The sequence below is a fragment of the Limulus polyphemus genome, unplaced genomic scaffold (assembly GCF_000517525.1).
Source record: "Limulus polyphemus unplaced genomic scaffold, Limulus_polyphemus-2.1.2 Scaffold3872, whole genome shotgun sequence".
Lineage (NCBI taxonomy): Eukaryota > Metazoa > Arthropoda > Merostomata > Xiphosura > Limulidae > Limulus > Limulus polyphemus.
This window is the reverse complement of record NW_013669482.1, coordinates 6,408-32,026: the sequence shown is the minus strand read 5'-3', so window position 1 is coordinate 32,026 and position 25,619 is coordinate 6,408. Positions and strand designations below refer to the sequence as shown.

Sequence of the window (25,619 nt, the reverse complement as noted above, 5' to 3'; positions counted from 1 at the left end):
GATCAACTTACCTCTCCAGTAAAGGCGACTGTTCGTCGTCCAAAAGTAACATCCACACAACATTGTTTCATTGTGTATTGCACACTTGTGTTCAGACCATTTATTTATGAGCACAGACTCATGTTTAAGTGGAACTTAGTATTATTTTGTAATATATGTTGTCGAACCTCCTATTATATAAAGTGTGGTAAAATTAGGTAAAACTGAATTAACTTTTAAAAAATAGTATAGGTCCAAAAGAGATATGGTAAAGATACTAATTACAAAGTAATGGTATATCTCTAAGTAACCGAGCCATGAGAATAGACTAAAGAAACAGGCATAAAGTAAAATGCAAATAAACAACTTTTAATAATTGAAAAACACAAACATGTTGTGTATACTTGCTATATTCAACTACCCAAGCTGAATTCATGTTCCAGACTGATTAAATCCAGCATTTCTCAGTCATATATGCCAGAGTGACTAGTGTAACCCATGTGACTGGCCATTCTCATTCAAATATAACACCTGAAATACCATTGAAAGGCACTGTGTTGGTATCTTTGCACAATGTGCAGTATTGTAGCAATACCTCTCTTGTGCAAAATAGGTATTATCTATCAGAGAACAAACAAGGCACAAAAGCAGAATGAAATCAACTTAAAGGAGAATGTGAAACCCACACAATATCAAATATATTACAAATTCAGAATAAATACGACTATAATATTACAAGATGACAAATATGTATGGTATATTCATATACTACAAGTGGCTTGAGGAAAATCAGTTTTTACCTGAAAATACCACATAACTACAGGTACGTTTAAACTTGCTATACCGTTGGTAAAAATGAATGTATATTTTGTGACTAATTGAACATGTATATTTTTGTGCTATAATTTTGTTTGTTTTTTTGTAACATTTATCTTTTATAAATATAGTATAATAAAAAATGCAGGTATTCAAATGTCCAAGTCATGTACAGAAAGACTTTCCACACCACAGTTACTTTTCTAAATTTGATGGATGCACAGGAAAGGAAACTACAAATTATGCTGCTGTTCATCTTCATTGGAATACAGCTTCAACTGTCATCAAAGAGGACTTCAAGATTACAGATACATGTTTCCTTGAGAAGTCTGCTCACAAAGTGGCCTGTAAAATGCTATGATATTTGTTTCTATACTATCATTAACTAGGCAGTGAAAATTATTCAGTTATTTGTAAAAATTACTAAACAATAAGCTTCCTATTTGAAGTCAAGTGTTTTTTACTGCACTGACAAAGACTTTTTTATTTTATTTGGAGGATAATTTAAACAATAGTTTCTTCACGTATATTTTTTTTTAATTAGCTCAAGTGTCTTATAAATATTGCAATTTAGTTAACTTACAAAAGCTTTAATACAATTTGAAAATCTCCTGATTGGACACCAATAACTCTAAAAAATTACAACACTAAAATCTGGGGTTTGATTCCTTGCAGTGGACACAGCAGACAGCCCAAAGTGGCTTTGCTCTAAAACAAACAAACAATTTGAAAATTGTATCTGTCTCTTCATTGTTGTAAACCATACACACATATAATCTGTACTTGTAATTGCAAGTAAAATTAGATGAGGTAGCTTTTGAAAAGAGTCATAGCACTTCTTTTCAAAGTATAAAACCTCTAGGCTGTAATATACACATATGGCTGTAAGTAATTCTTGTGCTTTTGATTAAAAAAAATATGCCATTCAGTTTTCTATTGTATGGAGTAAGATTGAATATTGTTTCACAGTGTTAAAGAACAATGAAAGACAGCTTGTACCTTCAAACAGAATTTGAAATAAGACTACAACTAATATGAATAATGTGTACCTACATATTAAGAAATCCTGTTAATTCTGTTACTAACAAAAATAAATCTACAACCTAAGCTTGAGTAATGTTTTCATAAGGAATGAAACATAATTTATTCTATCTATATAGACTTGCTAATATCCAAGAAGATTTCTTGACATTTTTCATGAAGTTTTAACAATAGCTTTGCACTATCTTGATCTCATCATCAGATTTTTTTTTCTCAGCATGTGCACAATGAATAAATTTCTTTTTATCAAAGATTCTTTTAATAAAATCATCTTATGATTAGCCAACAGAATACTTTGAATACTTTAAAAAATGTACTGTATGGTTCAAAAGTTGACTGAGCTTATGAATCCTTTCCTTTTACAAATATTTTTACTGAGAAAGTTATGTAATTTTGTAGTCAGCCAGTAAGGCCTTTTTTGGGGTGGGGGGTTCTTGTACTCAAAGAATTAAAAACAGCACAAAATTTGAAACCATGACTAACCAGTTGGTGAACTTGTTTAGTAACTTATTTCAAGTGATATTGAATGCTACCCTAAATTGGATATTACTTTAAAATATCTTTTTCAATATATCTTTTCAAAGTACTCTGCAGAAAGCTTCCAGGAGAGCTTCTGGTACTCTCTCCAGCTCTATTTTAGGCAATCTTAAGGCTACTGGGTAACGTGTCATATAGGTTCTAGTGGTCCAATCAAATCTACAGCTACTCTACTGAATGGCTTTTCTATGAGAGGCATCTCACCCAGTGGCACTTTGGCTACCTTCCCTCTAAGTATTGTCCTTTGACAGATGTCATATGACCTACAGAATCTGGTTACATCTCTGATGACCCCCAGCCAATGGAAGTTGCTGGTGGTTCTGCCTGCCATCTTCTTCACTCCTAGGTGTCTTCCCACAATTGATTCATGAGCCAACTTCATCACTTGAGTACCATATTCTATTGGTACTATGATTTGTTTAACTTCCCCAGTAGAACTGCCTTGATAGACCTGATACAGAGCTCCCTTCCAGTCCTCTTTTCTGTAAGTCTTTTTCCCGTTTGTCTTGTGCTCGACTTTCTCCCCGCCACTGTTCCAAGGTTTCTGCAATGTAGGGTATTTCTTCTGTGCTTCATTCAGTTCCCGTAGACCTACATTCGGGATGTCACCTTTTGAGACTTGCAAGGGTTTGATGTCTTGCTTGCTTTTCTTTTCCTGAGCTCTTGTAGTGACTGACTGCAGATGCTTCATCAGTATTCTTTTCGTTTGGTTCCTCCAAAATTCTACTGCCTGGTAAATTGCCAATCACCAACTCGTAGATGAGTGCTTTCATACATATGGCCTCAAGGTCTCCCATGTATTATGGAGTGTCCACCATCATTCTTGCTATGGGAAACTTTCTCACTGTCCCATCAATCAGCAGACAGATACGAATCTAGAAACATCATCTGGTCATCAGATACTAGACTGATTCTTACTGCTGCACCTAGTGTCTCACAGGACTTTCATTTTCTTGTCCCAGAAAGAGCCTTCACCTACTGACATGTTGTGGTTTGTTGGCATCTCTCTATGTTTGTCACATGCCCCAATAACCACTGGCACTGTTGACTTGTTTGCTAACGTAAGCTTACCATCAGTCATGCATCTGACATAAGTTGTCTCATTGCGTTTGTCTCTAACTCATACCCCTCTCCCCCTTTTTCTTCCGTTTTTTAAAAATAGTTTGAACCAATGCTTGATAAAAGGTTTCTAATATATATATACATATATATACACATATATATTGCACATTTTATTATCTGTCATAAGTGTAGTGAAGACCAACTAATTCACTGTTTTCAATTAAACTCAAATGTATTTGTCATATGTGCAAAAAAAGAGATTAGGTTGGTGCTGTTCACTTTTTTTCTCCTAGTACTTTACTTTTATAGACTACATGTTAATCAAGACACAATAACAAGCTCTTGTCTTACCTGAAGGTCGGTCTATGAACTTTGAATGACATTATTTCTGTGTATATAGAGCAGTATCTTCTCTCCCTATTTCTTGTTTGTAATGTTAGTGCATCTGTCCAATAAAGACAGATTTATAGTTTTTAATCAATACATGTTTTAACACGATATGTTCCTTTTTAATTTTCGTCTAGCTGCATACTTTTAGGTTAAATCAAATTGTGCAAAGAAACTAATAATTCAACATAATGAGTTTGAAAGTCATAAATACATTTAAAAGTACAGAATCTGAGTGACGATACATCAAATCCTTAAACCGGTTTTTCAAAGGCTTAAATTGAGTAATTTAATTACAAGAAATGAGATAAAAGTTCTAAAATTGTCCATATGGTGGTTACGTATTATTGAGGTATTTGTCAGTTTTACCTACAATTTAAGCATCGATAATAAATAATAATACAGGTTTTATCCTCAATAAGACTGCCATGATTATTTTGTTATGATCAGAGTCAAGACTTCTTTTTCTTCTTTTATACACTTGCGATTCATCCTATAATGATGATCTCATAACAAAAAAGTTTCATGATTGTGTGCTAAGATACTAAATTAACTTTCTAAACTAATATTTGATGATAAATGGCCTTTGGTAATATCTTGGACAACAATTTTTGGTGTGTTCGACAAGAAATGCATCAATCTACTAAACCAAAAGAGAAGCAAAACTGTGGAGGTGTTTAATATGTAGGTGAGAAAATTAGCATAATTTAAAGCTGTTATAATCTGCTCTGTTTTCTTCAATGAAACATTTGCAATGATCATAAGCTCATATATAAGATGATGAACAGCACTATTTTTATTAGATTTCGGGAACTTTAACAAATAAATGTGTTAGAAATGACCAAGGGGAACATTACTAAACAATACATCATAGCAGTTAAAATATAAAAAAAGAACCAGATTATTTCCACTGAAGAAGAAAATCCAACTTTATTTGTCATCAAGTCGAATAAAAATATCAATATTAATTGAATATCAAACATACAAGCATTTATTTGAAAGCAAGCTTTTGAGACAAGTTGGAGAAAAACACATGAATAAAAATAGCCGTTAATAGGCAAAATTTTTGCTTTAAAATTCATTACATGGTCTATTTCAATTAGCTAATTACCAGTAAGAGATTTAAGTCTACAACACATTATTTAATATTTCTATAGCTCTACATATGAATAGATGCTTTATTTTAGAAAAGGTGTACGGACAGAATATATAAACGTATGTGTAATAAAAAGAAATATGGAAAGGCAACAATTATTTTCAAAAAATAATAAGTGGTAGGTGTGGAGTAACGAAAGTATCACATTTGTATATAGAATATAAACAGAACTGCACTGTTACAGTTGACCGTCAAACATCAGATCAGTTGGAAAGTGAATAGTTCTCTCCCAGAAACGAGCCTGGGAATATGCCTACTAGTGAAAAGTTAGTGCCGTACGTGTTACTTCACAAACAAGCAGGGTTTGGTTACAGTAAGAAATCTACAAAGTGACTATACTTCATACTGTTATAAGTTGGTAAATATTTTATTTTTCTGTTCCAAGATTAGGCTAAATAAATTTTATTTGGCTTTGTTATCCCAACAAAATTTGATGTTCTTTCAAACTTAGAATGCAAGCGCTATTATGCTTCTATGAATTGAACACAGATTGTGAAGCAAAGTTCACCAGTGCAAATTATATATATATATATTTAAAGGTAGAGAATTTTATGCGTCATCCAGATGATACCATTAACAGTTCTATGTCGTAAGTCAAATATTAAATTAACATTGTCATTTATACATATTTTTATCTGCTTAAACCTACATATTAACAGAGAGAGAATACGTAGAAGTTGATGGTTAGATTGATAGTGATAATATTGGCGCTATCAAAAGTTGCAATGCTAGTTATTGAATGGAAAACATAAATCCATAATGATGAAAGTTATTCATTTAATTTTAGTTTCTGTCTCCATAAGATAACACGACAAACAATTTATAAGCTCTTTTCGTAGACCATTCAACTCATTTGCAAAAATTAATTAGAATATTTTCACTGTTTTTATAATGTAACGTTCATAAAATATTTCGCATGGTTATTAAGGCAAATCAGTACAAACCTTCCTCATCAAAACCTGAGCATGGTTACACATATGCTAATACACAGTGAGCAATAGTGTTTGTTTGTTTGTAATTAAGCACAAAGCTGCACAATGGGCTATCTGTGCGCTATCCACCAAGGGTATCGAAAACCGGATTCTAGCGTTGTAAGTCCGCAGACATACCGCTGTGCCACTGGGGGGTAAGCAAGAGTGAATCACCTAATAAAGATATTAAGGGTACTAGTAGTATTTCATATTTCTTTCAGATGAAAATTGCAGTTGTTCAGAATAAGATGCCAGCTAGACTAATGTAATAGAAATATAAGAAGTGCGAAAAGGGCGTTCGTTTATCCGTGTGTGTGTGTGTGTGTGTGTGAGGGGATACGCTATGGCCCACACTATATATTATATAACACATCACATATTGTTTTGTTACCATTAATATTTTTTTTCCACGCACCAACCCCCTACCCCCCCCCCCTCTCTCCAATATGCCATTCAGTTAAAATGTACTTTCCATAAAACCATCGTAAGAAACGCTCGGTCTGCCAATGGTGCAATATTTTCTGGCCGCTTAAAGATATTTAATATTACTTAACTGTTTACGTATGTTATTACATCATGATATCACTGTTTCATGGGGTGTACAGAGAAGATCGTTTTGGGCATTCATACTAACAACATGACAACAACATAGCAGTGTTTTTGCGTATAAAAGCAACCAAAAACCTTAACTATATATAATTATAACACGAGTCAATTTTTCTAACACTTCTTATTTTGGATATTATTTACTCTAAGGATTATATCAATTCGTATAATTTGTTTCTTGTTAAGCAAGTACAAAGCTACACAATGGGTTATCTGTGCTCTGCCTATAGCGGGTATCGAAATCCGAATTTTAACGTTATAAACCCTCAGTCTTAACGTTGAGCCACCGAGGATGATTACGTATATAGTTTAAATACGGCATTTATAACAATCGGTTTAATTCTGTCAGATTGTCCAGTGAGCAGTTTTGTAAACATTCAGAATCATATCATGTACGTATGAAAATAACTTTCGAACAAAATTGTACGACCTCATTGCACCCATGCCATATAGTTACAACAGCATGGTTTTCACCTCATATGCTCGTAGAGAAGCAGTAGCGTAGTAAGGATCTGAAATGTCCCGACGCAAAGTCTTCTATACCCCTACCCCCCATACTCACTAGTCTTTCTTCCACAATCCCATACATACCATCAATTCCTCAGCCCTTCCTTTTTCACTTAATCAACTAACATCAGGATTTTTTGTTTTCTTTAAAGAATTGAAGACAATGGTTACAGTCACTAATAGTAATCTCTTGCGTGCCTTTTTCAAACTCAGGAAAATGCAATGCTGGTTGGCCCTCTGGAGCAAAACTGTATTTTTAAAAAGAATCATAATATCATCAAGGCGGTTCCTAAACCCTAACAAAATACTGCCAAATATTGTGTTTTAATTTCATAACATAAGTAAATTATTGATAAAATATAACAATATTATCACAATCGGGATTTTATCTTCATATTCAACATTTACTGAGCAAGCTTTCAAATCCGTCTCTTCAAAATAAACTCATCTCTAAAAGTATTCAATATTGTTGAAAAACGATTACCCTAAGTATTTCTCAATTGTTGTCATTCTAAATATTACACTGTGTGTCACTATTGTTTTCAACGACAGATGTATTATTACTTTTACAAACACGGACACACGTACATTCACTATACATTTTAAAGCTGTTTTTATTACGTATCAGCCTAAAAACGGTTCCAAGAAATGAACCGGATTGGGTTATTATTTTTTGTCATTGCCAGGTTTTCTTTTACCGTTTTTCTTATTGTTTTACCTTTATGTATATATAAATATATACATATAAACTTGTAAACGTTTAGTGGTTCTTTCGGTGATCCTAGGACAACTACCTTCCTTACACCACCTATTGTAAAGAGAAGAAGAACTTTCCGAAACGGTTACTTAACTTGATTTTGATGCTGTTCAATTATTATAATAGATCTGTGGCTCTGCCCTCATCATATATACATCACAACGAACACTGCAACAAGTTTCTAACACTAACAAATGTAACTATCATTGAAACGTCGTTCGGACACCGATTAAACTTGTTATTTAGCCATTTATCTTTTTAACAAATTACCAAGATAATCAATCAATCAAACTATCGCACTATAAAGGTATTCTCTAAGATGTTAATTAATCAACAGCCTTAACAGGTCTGTTATACGGCACTTATTTTGGTAATGTAATACAGTTTCCATTGGATACGAAGACGTTCGAATTACAACCACATTTCAGGCATCATTATACTGCGAGTATCAGTGGGATCAAACATTTTCAATATACCCAACTCCTTGTCTAAACTTAGGTTTTGTATGATGCAACCCTGGCTTTTTTAACGTGCTGCAATGGCGTGTTAAGACTTGCTTTTTCATAATGCTCGAGAAAAATGTGCCCTAAACAATTGTATTTTGAAAATGTTAATATTTATCTTTAATATTTTTTTTATAAAGCACAAAGCTACACAATGGGTTATCTGTGCTGTGCCCACCATGGGTATTGAAACTCGATTTTTAGCGTTATATGTTATCAGACTGAGCCACTTTTGGAAGGTAAATCAAGCCGAAAATTAGAAGCTACACTAAACACCTCAAACACATCTAAGAATCTGTAGAATGATGGATTGGGATTGAGAATTAAACTGAGAAAAAAATCTCGTTTTATAATTTAAAAATGTAAGTAATCTTCTATCAGTTACGAAAAAACAAACAAACGAGTACTTCGCGAGATTCATCAAAACAACCAACATAACTTCATTTCTGAAAAAAAAAAGAGAATACGTAACTCCAACTGTTTTTTATTTGCGAATTCCTCACATAAACGAAATAAAAACAACTTGTCATTCCCTCTTTCTATAAGAGCATCATGGCCAGTCGTACTGTAAAAACTGCATTCAGAACAAAAGTGGACTTTACGTACAGTCTAAGTATAAATACATCAACGTGTTCAGGAACTTGACAAAGTAATTCCTACATTCAGTGTTTGTTTCTTTGTTATGGGTTTCTTGTGTAAAATTTGATTAAGTTTTCTTCAATTTATGAGTGCAAGCCAACTTGCTCATCAACAGCAAAGTTTCACTCCAACGTTAAGATAAGTCAAACAATTTCCTTTCAAGAGGATTTAAACTCATGTCTGACTTTTTAATAAATATTTAAAGCAATTTAATGTACAAATGAGTTCTTAGCAATGAAATGAAAACATCAGGATTGTGTGCTTATTGAAATTATATATATATAGAGCATACAGTATTTCACAGACCCTGCAACTAGTTCGTGATTTGCTAAATTACAAATAATATTTCTATACCGTTAAACCGCTGAAGCCAAATTTTTAAATATTCGCGTATATCATTCCTCTTCTTTTTTTTCTTCTTCTTATAACTGTCTCCTTGGGCAAACATGTATTTACAAGTTCTAAATATAAAAAGAAATGGATTCAGATCTGTCATTGGAAATATTTCTAACAATAATTCGTACACGTTAAATAAGAAATTTTCAAACAACAGAATACACGAGAAAGACTTCTATCTGACCCTGTATTTATAAACATTAAAATTAGGCGGCCTTGTGGACGTCTTAATAACGATGCGCCCTTAAAAGCCTTGTTCAGAAATTCCTTAAAGTGAGATGAAGAAGGAAAAACAAACAATCAGACAAATGTTTTGGTATACAGCACAGTCCAATATCAAAATAAACGAACTGAATCAGGTTAATTACGTGAAAAATGAAACAGTTTTAACACCACACGGCGGAAAATGACAGTGGACTAGTTTATTATCAATACTGCAAACTTTGAAAATAAAAAGAAGGAGAAAACAACTAAGATTACACACGACATGTCTGTCTCAAATAGCACAATCACGAATGACAAAAAAGGCAACGTGATAACAGCAGTATAAACACCGGTATTATATTTTGATCACACCAATTTTGATCACGTCTAGAAGAAATAGAACGTGAAACTAATTTGAATGTTCTGATACCATTCAAGCGTTTGAACAAACACACAGTTGAAAATGACATAACAATCCGAAACTCTCGCCCGTTTCATACATTGTCATCTTCAGGGTTATCCCACAACGGATAAAAACAAATTATGCTTCTCATCTTGGCATCCACACCTATAATCTGTGCAATTTCAGTGTATTCTATATAATACCTTAAAACAACTATATTAAGGGGTATTGTGCAGTTCCCACGTGGTGTTTTTTTATGCACAGATAATAAAACCAAATGCTTAAATACACACAGATATTACCCACCAAACTCTTTACACCAGAGTTTTATTACTAAAACTCTAATGAAATAAAACTCAATCAACACACAAAAAGCTATCATTTCAAATAATAAAATTTTAGATATTTTCAAAGTAACAGTAAGATCAGTAGAGAACGCACGTGTTAATCTAGCTCAAACCACAATTTCAGCTATTTACAACTGGCTATAGCATGATTTGTAAGTCATTTACACATTACTAGCTGGAGAACACATACAAAAATGTCCGTAATACCTCTCGTCATTGAATGAAATAAAGTTTATTGTACATGTGTAGGTTCCCACTAGGTGGATGTAATTAAAAGTTGGTAATTCATAGAGAAGATACAGCTTAATTGTTTTAAGTCTCCCTCTTCTTTTTTTGGCCAAGGACTGGAGTGTCTAGTTTAAAGGCTGAAGAGGACTCTATCACAATAAAGTTGCACTTGGTTCTTTCCCTTCGAATGTTGAGGAACCAGCAATAAATTTCTTCGTTAGTTTCTAATCGCATAATTACAGTCTAATTACGTAAGTCTGTGTGGGCAATTTTTCATATTTAAGATTAGATATCCATTGAAACACACATATTTGGTAATGAATACTGTTTATGGTTCCGTTGTGTTGAACACATACAGATACCAAAATGAGACAAATACTTGTGTGGAGTTCGGAACCCAAAATAAGGTTTCTACTTAAAGTAGAATTTGCTTTGACAGCAATTAAATCAAAACGGTATCTCACAGCTTTCTTTCTGTTCTACTTTTTTTACTTTTTTTTTAATCTCCCTATTCATTTTCTTCATTCCAGTCTTCTATGCACCCAGAGCTATTAATAGATTCCTGGCTATCACAGTTGACTTCTTGGTCAACAGTTTGATATCTTGACGTACAGCCTCCCTTATTCCCTAATTCCAAACAGTTTTGAGAAAGGTCATTTTTGTTATCAGGAGCTGGGACAGGCTCCACCTCAATTGTATTTTCTGGTTTTGATAAGCGAACACTGAAGTCTCCTGTCTGTCGTACACAAACACCGTTAATGATTTCCCCTTTTTCAGTGTTATCTTTATGTGTGTCTTCGTCGTCATCGCTTTTAACATCACTGTCAGGGGAATATTCCAGTTCTGGATTCACCCACTGGGGCATGGCAGGTTTTCTCCTGTTGCTACTACTACAAGTAGCAAGTGTACGTTTTAAACTACCCTGATTCAGATGGTGACTATACGGAGAAGGTGACTGTTGTTGTTGTTCTTCTACTGATTCTCGATCGCTATTTTCTGAAACTATTCGATCCTGAGAAAAGTTAGAATCCTCGTTTATGTCACTTGTTGAGTGGTCATCTGGGCTTCTACAAGTGGTCTCAAAAGGACCAGATTGAAAACTGCTACAGCTACTGCCACCACTTCGTGGAAAGTGTTGACTAGACATGCTCAAGTCTAAAGTCCCTGAGTTCTCGTTCTGGGTGTTAAATGGGGAGCAGTTTCTGTAATTGTCATATATCTTTGGAACCTTTCCTTTCTCCCTGCTTATCTCAGCTAGTCGACCATTCAATAGAAAGCGAAACTGGAGAGGATCAAAACCAGTGCTTGGTTCTTTTACTGCGAGCATGGAGATGTTGTTATCATTTGGTTTCTGTTCATTCTGCTGGCCTGTTGGCGACGCTTGCTGTTTAAGCCGCATACGGTAGTTATGGAACCAGTTAGTAACTGTTCGAACAGATAGGTTTAGCTCACTTGCTAAGAATTCTATGGTGGCGGTACTGGGGTAGGGGTCCATAGAGAATGCCAAACGAAGAGCCTCCTTCTGCTCCTCAGAGAAGAGGATTCGTGGTTTTTTGGTTGATGAATACGGTGAAGGTGGGGGGAGTCCGTAATTGAGGATTTGGCTCTCCTTATGCGAGCTGCTAACTTCCTGGACGTCGATAAAATTTCTTTTTCGCTTGTTAGCTGCAAGAGATGATGTATTTACTATACATGACATGTGAAAATGTTTAAAAGGTATATTACAGACATTTGTTCAGAACATGAAACATTAATCTGCACGTTGACACTTATTCAAAACACAACAGATACTAACTAACAAATAATCAGTAAACAAAGAGAGTATCAAAGCAGATAATACTAAAGCACAGTTAGTCTACTAACTGTGATTTAAATATTTGTCAATTAGTGTGTTCAAAGGAAAGCCACTAATAAGTTACACAAAACATCAGGTTTGCGAAATCTAGATTTTAAATTATATAGTGAAATCGCCATTAAGGGGTACATTTACGAAATATAGTTATATGTTAGCTAAATAGTAAGATTTTCAACAAGTATATACATAAGAAAACAATTTTTTTATAGATTACCGAAGCGCGGCTGCTGTCACATGTACAGGGTTGAATAAGTTATTTGAAAACGATTTTGTATATGCAAATCATCGAATCACGTGACAACCACATATAATGTGAAGTCAGGTGGAACAGAATGCTTCCGAACAACATTTTGACATTGTTGAGCGTTTTTAAGTAGTATGATGCCACCAAACATTGATCGCTTTTGGGAAGAGCGTGTAACAGATATTTCTGAAGCAAAGTATTCATATACTTAGATCATAAAGATGTGTTCTAATCGGGGATTTAGAATCTCCAAGATGGGGATATCTCTGGATCTTAATGACATTGGAAAACAAAGGAATATTGGGGAACTTAGGGAACCAACACCACAGAGAAAGGGACTCACAACAAGTCGTACCCCAACTGGGGTAAACAAAGTACGGCGTCTTGCAAAAAGGTGAGAATCCACGAACTCAAAGGTCAGTGAGTGGCAAAAGTAGTCCACGTGTCCCAAGCAACAGTACGCAATATAACCAAGAAGGATCTTCTTCTGGTAACGAGACCAACGTGGTATGGGTTCACCAAAATTTACTTTCCATTGAACTGTCACATACCTCAAGCAGCGGGCAATGAAACTGTTATTCGTGAGATCCCTTATAGTCAAGTTGTGGGATACAACGCCTATGGATTTCTGTGCAATCAGACTGCTAAAACGGGAAACTGTTATCCTCATATATTAGATGACTTATGGAAAGCACACAAAGTGAAGTGGTGTGCTTTGAATATGACAGCCTTACGACAGAGCCTTTTGCAATGGAATATGTTACAGGCCTACTGTCATCATATATTACATGACAGGAAACGGCAATATAGTAACTTCGAGGTGAGGCTCCAAAATCGTTTTAATATAACGTTCTCAACCCTATATATATATACTTGCACAAGAAATTAAGACAGATCATGAGAATTCCTTTGTCGTGCAAAGAAGCATGTTGCATTTGTGACATAAAAAAAGGTTACAATGGGTGCAAGAAGTTTTCTTTATGTGGATTGACAGTAGACATTAAAATATAACTATATTTATATGTATAGCAAATACTTCTATTAACATATAATAACAGAAAAGTTATATTTTGGAAATTTTACAAAGTTAACATGAAATTATATTTTGCAAACACTATAAAGTGTCTTCAATGTTACTAAAATCAAATCCTAGAAAACACGTTCTAATTACTTCTACCGCACAGAATACAGATGCTTGATTTTTAAGTATAAATTATGTTTTGACTTACTGGTTCTAATTTTTATTATTGCCATGTATTATAAATTAGGTGTTAAGTTTTTTAGCATCTTAAATATTTATAAAATTGCTCAAATAATATTTAGTGGAACCTACTTGCAACAACCAACATCAAAAACATAAATAACACTAAAAATAGATCAAAGCACACTTAAGATATTTTGAGCTTTGTTGGTGTGATGATTCAATATCACCACATTTTAGGCTTCCATGATTAGTAAAGAACATATCTTTAGTAATGCATATTCCCATAATTTTTATTAATTTCTTAAGCAGGTTCTGCATGATATTAATCACATCCATGTTAACTGGACATATAAAGTCTGTAAACATGTACTAATCCTTTCACTTACATAAAGGTTACATACTACAATGTTCTATCATTGAGTTTATGTAAAAATAGTCTAAGTTGTGTATCAAAATCCCTAGCATGGGGTCTTACACATTCAAACGGGTGATACAGAGACCTGTACAAATTGGGTTGAGTTGGAGGGTTATCGCCCTTAACTATGTTTGTTTGGCATTACTGTTAATGTAGATAATCTACGGTTAGTGGGATATTACACTAAGACCTTGAACTGACTACAAAAGTGGGATATTCACATAATTTTCACTCTCTTTTCTGAATTTACATCTTGTCTTATAAACATTTTTATGAAGCCTTCTCTCCTTCTCAGTAGCTGGTGGAAAGACACAAACAAAAACAAAAGAAGCTACATAAAGAGTTTTTGTTTGTGTGAATAAAGCATTTTTGTTTTACTTATTTACTTGTGTCATTTCTTTTCTTTTTGCTGTCTGTGTTAGAAAGTATTCTCAGTGTAATATTTCCTGAACCTGCAGTATTGTGGATACTTTTACTTGGGGATGCCATGTCTGTACAACATGTGAAGACAGCAGCAGAGCAGACTTAACTATTCATATTTAGGGTAACGTGTGAAAACAGAAGTAGATTTAATTGTTTTTTGTCAAGACAGTACATGAAAAGAACAACTTTAGCTGTCTGTTTTTGTCTGCATAACCTCTGATGACAATAGCAAACTTGTCTAATATCAAAGACAGAAGCAGACTTAACTGTTGTTGCCTGTCCAATGTTGAAGACAGAAGCAGACATAACAGTAATTTTCATGACAACACTTAAAGACAGCAGCAGACTTAGGAAATAAATGATTGTGTAATTAGTAAGAAGGGTATAAAAAAGTAATTAAAAGGCCATTAATAGCTTGTCATATCTAACTGTCTTTATTTGTTTTGCTGGATTTCATGCATAGCTACACAAGGGCTGTTTGTGCTAGCCATCCCTAATTTTGAAGTTATGGATCAAAAGGAAGGCAGCTAGTCAATACCACCCACTGTTAGCTGTTGTCAGACTAGTGAGATTTGACTGTAACTCTTATGAAGCACCTAAACACAACAGTTTGGAGTGCACTTACCCTGTTTAATTGTAAAGCACAACTTATTTCAGTTTTTGAATAAAGAAATGCTTAGATGGACTTGTGTTATTTGGTAATCATTTTGTTCTGTTACTTAATATTATTTAAAAAAACTAGTTAGTATATATATAAGACAGGAACAACCATCTACACATAAATTAAATGTCTTCTCACCTTCCCTCCTGTCATTTTTTAATGCCTGTAGTTTTTCAGCACTCTGAGGATCATTCAGCCATAACTGCATGCGGATGAAAGGTTCACGGCCTTTGATGCTGAGCATGTGCCAAGGCTTTGGTTTGGACAGTAGTTCACTGACTGACCCTTGTGATAGGCCCAAAATGGCTTCACCAAAAATCTGAAAAACAGTACAGGAAGATTAAGTTGGTCTGTTCTCTGATGGCTTTGTTATTTAAACGTGGCATCTATATGAAATAATGATTAAAAAACTTGGGAATAAATTTAACCTAGTCTTATAACATATCAAACCATTTGTGTTACTTCAAAAGAAAACTTAAGGTGTTATATGTATGGTGTTTCTAGTTGTCTTTTACTCACCACGATAGACCAATATTTATATAGGTTCAAGTGTGTTGTATTAAAACTAGCACCAACTGAAAATGAGCAACTGATAAAATAATATATTAGTTCACACTGGCTGATTAATTATCTAGAGAAAATATCACTTACATTTTACAACATTAATGCATTAAAAAAAGATCAACACCATTATTTTGATGAGCAATATTCAGAACTTTACTCAAGGTACTAACCTTCTGGCCTATGTTGTGAGCCAAGAGAGTTTCCTTTACTTTGGATGTTATAGACTGAGTATCAAGATCTGTTGTCATTGCTGCCATTTCATATACAGAAGGATGCAAGTAGGGCACGGGGCGGGAGTTTTGAAGTGTCTTTCTGGAGTTAATGCTGTGTGTGGTGATGCTACAATGTGTTACGTTGCTGCTTGCAACAGCCAAGGGGCTTTCTACAGTTTTTGGAGGAGATTGACATGGCTCTACTGGTGCAGAAGGTGCAAAACTTGTAGAAAGAGAATGATGGCTATTTTCCTTTGGTAGATGTTGAGAAACACTAGGATCTGAAGTTTGAGAAGATATCTTACTTGACCCTATATGTATGACAAGAGTAATGTTATGTATACAGTGCAGACATTTGGTACATAAACATGCCATTGATATTTCACAAATTAATATGTGACACCTTAATTAACCACATAAAGAACTTTTATATCTTGATAATAATTTAGACCAATACAGAAACAAACCTAAACATGCCAATACACCTAAACAAAAACCATATTGAGTGAAGAAAGGTGAGGAAGGTAGTTTTCTATTTATCTGAAAATAAATAAAAATTGTTTATTAATATTAAAAAAAAGGCAGGAGACCCTTACCTGGTGTGGTCTTATTTCCAAGATAAGCACCTGTACGCATTAACTTCTCTGGTGGAATTTTATACTGAGAAGCAACAAGTTTATGAGTAGCATTCTCATCCTCCAAAAATATCTTCATTCGGATGAAAGGCTCTCTTCCCTTTTGAGTAAGCATATACCATGGTTTTGGCCTGGCTAGTAAGTCAGACACAGAGCCCTGGGACAGTCCTAATACATTCTCTCCAAACAGGCGCTGGCTGATGGAATACTGGCTGAGCTGTTCCTTAACCTGAGGACACAAAGTTCAACATCAATAAAGTGATATAGTGTTCAGTTTCAGTGAGCAAATGTAACTGATAAACTATATTACTTATATATATATATGTCACAAACACCATCCTTACATGCACAAAGTACTAAATATTATTGCTAAAAATGTAGTTTTTAGTATATGGGACTTTTAAAAACAAACATTTTTGGATAATACAAAACAACATATTGTATTTTGTGTGTTACACTGAGCAAGAAACAGAATGTAAAAATGCAGAATAGGCTTTCACAAAAAATATTCACAACAATAGAATGAGGAAAAACTAACTCAAAGAATTCTACCAAACTAATCAAACAGTTTATTAAAAACATTCTACACAAAAAACTCACACATAATTATCAAATAAACAAGTTTTTCAATGAAAATGTTGAGAGTTCAGTGTCACCTGCTTACATTTTTAACAATGTCTTCTGTGTTCAGGTTATTATACTGATCGAACTGTTGTTGGGTGATAGGTGGCAGCACAGCCCTGGCTGGACGCTGTGGATGGTTAGAAGAAATTGGCAGTGTTGACTGGGTCAGCAAGGAGTTTGTAATTGATTGCATCCTTTGGAGAGGAGAAACAGTAGAGTTGAGGTCTTCCCTCAGTCCTGAAGTTTCAGCCATAGATACTGATGGAGTAGGTGGAGTAGATGAAGAGTTTGAAGTAGGATGGTATGATATTGGTGTTTTGGGAGTTGCACTACTGGGCTCAGTTTTGGGTTTTACAAGGGAAAAAGCACTTCCGTGATGATGAGATTCTTCTGACTCAGAAGGTGAGCTAGCATTCAGCTTTTTTGTCCAGGTGGTGGGTTGAGCTGATGCATCAAAATGTAAATCACAGCGAGAGTGTGGACTGTTCATATTAATAGAGTGTAAAAAACTAGGAAATGTGGGGTAGTGCATGGATCCATTAACAAGATTTGATGGCGTGCCTAGGTTAACAAGATCTGTCATGGAGTGAGGAATTAGTTGTGATAGACGGGATATCTCTTGATAGTAGATGTTCAGGGCTTGACGAATTTCATCTTGAGTTCGTTCAAACTGATCCCTTGGCACACAAAATCCATCTTCCATCCTTTGGCACATTAATTTTGCCAATTCTTCCTGATAGATCCGTGTAATCATTTCCTGTGAAATGTCATCACTGTCTTGCCTATGAGATTGCCTGGAACTATTAATGTGTGGATATTCTTTGTAAAAAATGTTGTTCTGAAAGAACTGTTGTCTGTTACCCTCTCTATCCAATTCAATACCTCCTTCTTCTCGACCTTCCTCTTCTTGTTTGTGAGATGTTCCATTTTGTGATTTCCAGTCAGGAGAATGTTTCATGTTTCCATTATAAACTACAGGATCCTTTTCATCTTTTGTGGGAATTAACATGGCTTGCTGAGCCTCATTCAGAATCTGAGTGATCCGATCTTTAGCGGCTGGGTCCTCCGGCCTGCATGTTGGAAGCTCAGATTCTTTTCCTACAAATATAAATTCACCGTTTATTTTCATCATAAACTTTCTATCAATAAGCATTTCAAAGAAATCAAGAAAACATAATTATTTATATCATGTTTTTTTAAATACAGAAAATCAATTTTATGTTTTTGAAGACACATAGTATAAGTATTTCTAATTATTATGGTTTAGTTGAAAGTTTTGCATGAAAGTTTAACATTCATTTGTCATAATGTCATAGTTAATTCTTATCATATGGATAAGTTTATCTGAAATGAAGAAAAATTATCAACTCCCCAATGAAATACTAAAATATATAATTATTATATGCTCAAAATGTCAAATATTTGAAATTTTTGCTTCAAAAGTAATCATTATTTGTTATTATTCTTATTACAATGCAAGGACTTGTTTTTGTTTCTAATATTTCAAAATCATACCCCCCTCCCCCCAAAAAATTATTTGGAAGATGTTTGTAATCACATAGAATAAAAAATAAAACACATCAATGTCTATGGTAGCTCTACTGCACAACGTTACAATTCTGCAAAGAAGAATGATTTACAGGGTCTATCCAAAAAAAAACAAGATTCTAAGTACTAAATAATATAAAGATAAAAATAGAGAGGAATATGGAAGTAAAAAAAGCAGTTAAATTTAAGTCATTTTTAAAAATTTGATGTTATTATTAATATATGGTAAAAAATGTCTCACCTTTCTTGGGTACTAAAGTTTTCAGCATATAAATACAACTGTCATCTGTAGCCCATGCATGCATTTTGCGATAGGAGTCTCTTCCTTTTTCTGTTAGTTTGTCCCATGGCTTAGGCTTTGAAAGTAGCTCACTTACTGTTCCTTGAGAGAGGCCAAGGATATACTTCGCAAACAAGCGCTGTCCAATATTGTGAACACTCAACAGTTCTCGAACACCACGGGAAATGCTAAGTGTGTTTAATGATTCATTTGCATATTTTTCCATACACTTTCGGAGGCATTCTTGAAGTTTTTCTAGAGTATTGCAGTGGGGCACATTATGTCTAAAGGAGTCCTTAATTAAGTTGGACTTTGAACAGGTCAAAGCTTGTGAAGGAGTAGGAGCTGCTGAGGATGTGGAGGTCTCCAGTGATTTAGATTTGTTGTGAGTATATAAACTATCATCTTTCTTGAATATTTTGGCATAGGAGGACACAATTTCTTCTCCAAGTAGTGAAGTGAATACCTTAACATTTTGTAGTGGTGGTGGTAGTGCATTTTCTAGAGGATTTTGAATATTACCTGGAAAAGAAATAAAACAGGATTAGTATTTAACAAAATTAATTCTATATTCATTGCAAATGTAACATTTTTTCTCTAATTTCTTAAAACCAGCATTACTATTTAATACTAATCTCAAGTAAGCTGAAAGAGTTGATAAAAAAAATTACTTATGTTGGACAACAAGGTAAAACTAATTTTTTTTGACAAAATTTATTTATTATTATTTTTTTATTCATAAAACTTACAAGTTACTAGAAGTTATAAATGTTGGTAATTTTAAATTTTATTTTCAAATTTGCTACATTTTGACCTTGGATTAAATTTCTTTTCTCATAACCTAATTTATATTGAAATCTTAGTAGTTTCACATAAAGAATCTCTCTTTTAACATGTTTGAAAAGTCAATTTAGAATGTACAGTTCAAATTAAGACAGAACATATAATGTATGATTTCTTTGAAAATTTCATATTCTATGGTTTGAGTTAAAGCATTTGTATTTACGGTAAAGCTACTAAGACTATCTCTTGTTGTTCCTAGTTTTGAATTACTGATCACATGGATGACAAGAAGCCCATAGCACCCTACCACTCACACTAAGTGATTTGCTGTCACTTTTATAAAGCACCCATAGCTAAAAGAGTGGGAATATTTTGTGGTGTCACATGGATTTGAACCTGTCTCCTCAGCTCCTAAATCCAGAGCTTAACACAAGGGCAACTCATACCACTCCATGAAAATCATCATTCATTTGGTTAAAACTATGCAACAGCTAAACAACTGGGAAAAGATATAATGCAACAGAATTAATGATAATTTCCCTGTTCATAATTCTTAGCCTATTCATTATCATAGGCAAACACAATAACTACAAGCACAGTCTCTAAAAAAAATCCATGTTGTTAACTTACCTGTTGAACCAGTGTGAACTGTGTTATTTGTAGCATTTTCTGATTGTAATGCTTTGTCGTTCTCCATCAATAGGCCATCTAGTGGTTTGAGTATCTTATTGTTCTCCTTTGTACTGCTGTCATTCTCTGGACAAGTATTGTTAGGTAGTTCACTTGACTTCAATACACTGTCAATTGTATTACATTATAATTAATGAGTCATGATCTAATTATACACAGATTTATATAGCATAATGAGACAAATATTTCTCACAGTTCTTTGAAGCTTCAACATTAATGACTTACTTGTTAAAGCTAATCAATAGAAGAACACGATTTTTAAAATGATTTCCTAAATAAATTTGACCAGACCTTCACTACAGTGCAATCTTAATTCTTATTCTGTCATTGGATGAAGGTCTGGTAAAATATTTTTTACACAGAAACATGAAAGAAAGGTATTTAACATGAAAACCAAATAAGTTCCAAATCACACTAACATGCACCATATATACATACTCCAAAAGTTATCACTGAATTTATTATTAAGATTTGAACTCAGAAGCTAAAAAATAATTCAGTTTAAGGTTGCTTTTTTATTTCCACCTAAGTAAAGAATTATCATAAAAGCCTAGTAATTTTTGGCAATTAAAACTGTTCAAAGAATCAATATAATAGAATTACACGTGCAGAAAAATATTTCAAATAATGATGATGATGAAAAGAATTGAAACAAACTATTACTAAAATAACATCAAAACCAAAAAATTATCAACAGCTCCACGATTTCATACTTTAATTCCTTCTTCATTTCTTCATAGTCATGTTGTTTAGTAAGCTTGTCCTCTAAAAGTTGGATGGCTTTGTTCTTGTCTGCTAAAACTTCTTCAAGTTGAGCAATCTGAAATCAATGTTCAAAGAACAATTAAAAAATATCATGCACTGCATACAGTGTTTTGGAATGTTACATTTGTTACTAAAAACTGAAAAGTGATTGTTAACTGGAGCTTAGTTGCATGATTTAATCACAATCTGTGATTACTTTAATATTGAAAAACATCAAATATGGCCTTTAGTAGTCTTCTAAAAAGTTATATAGATGACAAGTAAAAGTACCCGTCCCCAGTGACGGGAAAAGATTAAGTTGACCTATGAATTTAAATTCTTTCATAGACTTTAAATAGGTTAATTATGTTGCACTCTTGGTTTCACGCAGAGCCAAAGCTCTGAGGTACTTATACCGCCCACTACGAAAAGTAATTGTTCAGCATTTCAGTCATGCTTAGAGCCGCTCAACAATAACATACGGTTAATATACATTTTTATTCTTTATGTTGCGTCATATTTTGATATATAAATAATAGTGGTTAATTCCTAAAACTTTGGTGTAGAATATCCTGCTTGCGAAATAAGATTTGGCATCAACGTTAGTCATGCCTGTTCTCCCGTCATTTCAAAAGTGAATGTTGAGCTTTGCCTGTGTGCGCAGCTTTTCAAACAGAAGACAGATGAACGCTCGGACAGACATCACGGTTCGCAATATATATAAGGTTTTATATTATATAACAGATATACATTTCAAGAAATTTTCATTTTCGTAATGCACCATTTGACACAGTATAGTATATTACTGTTTCAAACAATAGCTTATTGCAGATATAACATTTCAAATTAACATACGCTATAAATATACCGTTTAAAATGATAATTCATTACAAATAAAACATTGAAAACTACAAGTTATAGCAAAAATACAATCTAAAATATATTATTAAGAAAAATATATTATTTTGAGAATTAACATCACACAGTTAAGTATTATGATATTATTACATTACCCTTACCATTCACACATCAATCAACTAGCCTCTGCAAGCTTCTGATTGTGAAACACATCTTAAATTCTGAGCTACCTCAACTCATTAAGATATTGTACAATTTTTCAGAGGTGCATGGCAATAACCAATAATACTTTGCAAAAACGTAAGTTTTATAAATAACCAATCCATATTGAAAAAACGTAAGAATACTTATTTGTATGAATAATCAATCCACAGTACAAAACCTTAAGAGCATTTGCTTGTCTAAATAACCAATCAAATAGAATGAAAATTTAAGAATACTTGCTTGTATAAATAACCAATCACATAATACAAAAACTTAAGAACAATTACTACTATAAATAACCAATCACACACAAGAAAAACTTACCAATACTAACTTATATAAATAGCCAAGAACAAAGTGCAAAGACTTAAGAATACTTACTTGATAGGCACTTGTTTCTTTCAGCTTGTTAATGGTAGACTGCAGTTTCTGAACATCTTCTACGAGTTGAGAAATCTTAAGCAGAAGACAAAAGTGTTGAAACATTGTTTTACATGTTACACAGCAGTTTTGTAAATTTACAATATGAAAAGTGTGAATTAATACATTTTATCTAATAGTGATCATCTCTGTTGCTGTTCAGTTACAAAGTTTTCTAAAAAAAGGGTTAGTTATCAACTTTAAATCATGGAAATGTGGATAAGGAAAGTATATATTAATACGGAAATAGATTTGAGGTTTTTTACAGTGACATACTGTGAAAATGGTTGTTTAAAACACTATATAAGATACTATACTATTTGTTTTCTTTAGCTAAATTTTCTCAAACTTATTGCTAAGTTCTTTCTTCATGCTCTCCTAATGATCTACCAAATGTTTTTTCTCGTTTTGTAGTTTTTCACTTAATCACCTTGAGAGGGAGCCACCATACTCACATCTTTGTCTTTAGCGGCAAGTTCAAGTTCCAAAGGCGTGTAATCATTTTTGTCCATGTCGGAATCGTGGTATAAAGTATCCGTAAAGTGCAGCGACTGTCTAGCTGCCTGAAGGTGGCTCTTAAGTGTCGTAGCCTCTTTTTCTGCCAGTACTGCTCTCTAGTAAACAAATAAAGCGTACCTCAGTTGATTTTTTTTTTATTCATCCTTAGGCTTAATTACTACACTCCTTAATGAATGACGCAAAATAACGATTTGCATATTACTCTTGTAACCAATACCGGAAATCAAGTTTTGCGGTGCTTTGAAGGTAATACAATTTGAGATGACATGTTCTAATTTTTGGTTGAATCAATCCTATTAGACGGTTTCTTTGTTTCACAGTTTTCGGGGATATCTGTACAATTTATTTCTTGCAACTTTGAGATTCGGTCTATTGTCAAAACCCATTTTTCCCATGTTAACACATTATCTTCCAATCAAGACTGGTCAAAACCCATTAAGTTTTCTTTGAATTCAAGTAGTTTATTCTACTCAAGAGCTAACAAAACGTTTCTACAGAGTGTATATGTAGAATTACCTTTATCGTTTCTTCACTTAATAAAATTATTCCCAGTCTAATCTATTTCTGAGACTGGTAAACGTTGAACTTAATAAGCTACTGAGATCTGCCCTACAGTGGTTAACAAGTGCTGCTACTTCGTTCTAAACTAAAGGTACAGACACGTTAAGTTTAATGAACTTAATTTGCTTATCTTCCCATTATTGTGCTTGTCAGTACATTTTGAATTAGACATAGAAATGTCATTTTGCGTGTGGGTATTTGCAGTTAAACATTTCACCGAACGAACATAAACAAGAGAAACTTATATTGATCCAACCTTGATTTACTTTATTAGCTCCCAACCCACAGATTAACTAGGTTTTTTTGTAATACATTCTGTCATCAGTCACTGAACCGCGCTCGCGCCGAAACGCACTACAGAGAGCTTCTATACTTCTGAGTTTCATTACAGACAAACAGTTAAGTGTTATGAGAACTCACATGTCACAAAATAGGAGGAACCTCCAGACAGTCAACCCTCTGTGGAATTAATATATTAGATCTGGGCGATTCTATTATAAACTTATATTTAAATTCACTCTTTCACTACACTACCTGAATGTGTCTTTTACCCACGTCACCAGTTCTCATTAATAAATCACAGGCCTATTCACAGAGTATTGCTAGAAATAATGAGATAATTTCTATTTTAATTGGCTTTCTGTCATGGAAATGTATTCACTGAATTGAACTGGCTGAGTAAGGCTTCTGGTTATCTACTGTATAAAAAGAACAATGAAATCAAGTACTTTATCAAGAACCCTCACAGATACATAGAAACTAACTAGAAAAGGAAAAGAGAATGTAAACAGGCACTATCTATCTATTTTTAATGTACATGTTGAATACTGAAAGCCACATTAGTGCACTTGGCAAGGCTAAAACCAACTCCAAACCTTTCATCTATCCAAGAAATGCGCAATATAATTTAACTGTGGTTGTTTTCTTTTTTTTCTTTTTCTTCTCGTGTTTATCACTGGAATAATGTAGCGAAATACTATACGTAAAGAGCACTCTGACTTGGACATGCTCATCCGCTGATCCATAATTCTACTCTAACTCTCACTTTGAAACGACGCACGCGTTAAAATAAAATCTAGGTTTAAAATCATTCAGTCGGCCAAGACCCACCATGAAAAATTTCCCTCAGTGAATGCAGTGTGATAACAGAACAACAAAAAATACTGTTTTATGTCTTTTCTTCCTCTAGATGACGCCTTTCAAGCCACAGACTAGACAGACATTCGCCAGTGAATTGAAACAAGCAACCATTTCTCAGTTCGGAATTAATTACCCTTCTAGAGGCTGGAAGAAATTGACGAAAGCACCTTAGAAGGTTATGGTTGTATATGATATAAAAGAAACTAATGAATATTCATCAGTAACATTTTCCCTGCTCAGTCGAGAGACACAGTACCCATCTGTAACGCCTGGGCTGCGATGATATTAAGGCAGATTCTCAGTTTGCTCGAAACAATGGCCAATTAAGACTCATTTAATAATAATGAAGCAGAAAGTGTGCTTGATGAAGAACTATCTTTTGAGTCTTGCATGTGAGTAATATTGTAACTGAAGCAAACTTCCTGCTTCATTCTAGTTTACTGTACTGCAAATGAATGAAATTCTTTTCTTTGGTTGCAAGCAATGAAGAGATTAA

At 33.7% G+C, this 25,619-nt stretch overlaps 1 protein-coding gene across 2 annotated transcripts; it reads right to left on the bottom strand.

The window, feature by feature from the left end:
- Positions 1-4,733: 4,733 nt before the first annotated feature.
- LOC106470198 (homeobox protein cut-like) lies at positions 4,734-23,513 on the bottom strand. Of its 2 annotated transcripts, none has more exons than XM_013930736.2 (10): positions 23,359-23,513; positions 22,865-22,939; positions 21,391-21,497; positions 20,618-20,784; positions 19,166-19,726; positions 17,417-18,474; positions 16,714-16,981; positions 16,076-16,428; positions 15,480-15,660; positions 4,734-12,204 (listed from the first exon to the last, which is right to left on the bottom strand). In XM_013930736.2, exons 1-10 carry the CDS (start codon positions 23,413-23,415, stop codon positions 11,048-11,050), a joined length of 3,984 nt encoding a protein of 1,327 aa, XP_013786190.1. In that variant the 5' UTR covers positions 23,416-23,513; the 3' UTR covers positions 4,734-11,047. The 2 variants fall into 2 exon arrangements, with proteins under 2 accessions (XP_013786190.1, XP_022254513.1); XM_022398805.1 differs by having other exon boundaries at positions 16,076-16,398.
- Between the last annotated feature and the right edge of the window lie 2,106 nt (positions 23,514-25,619).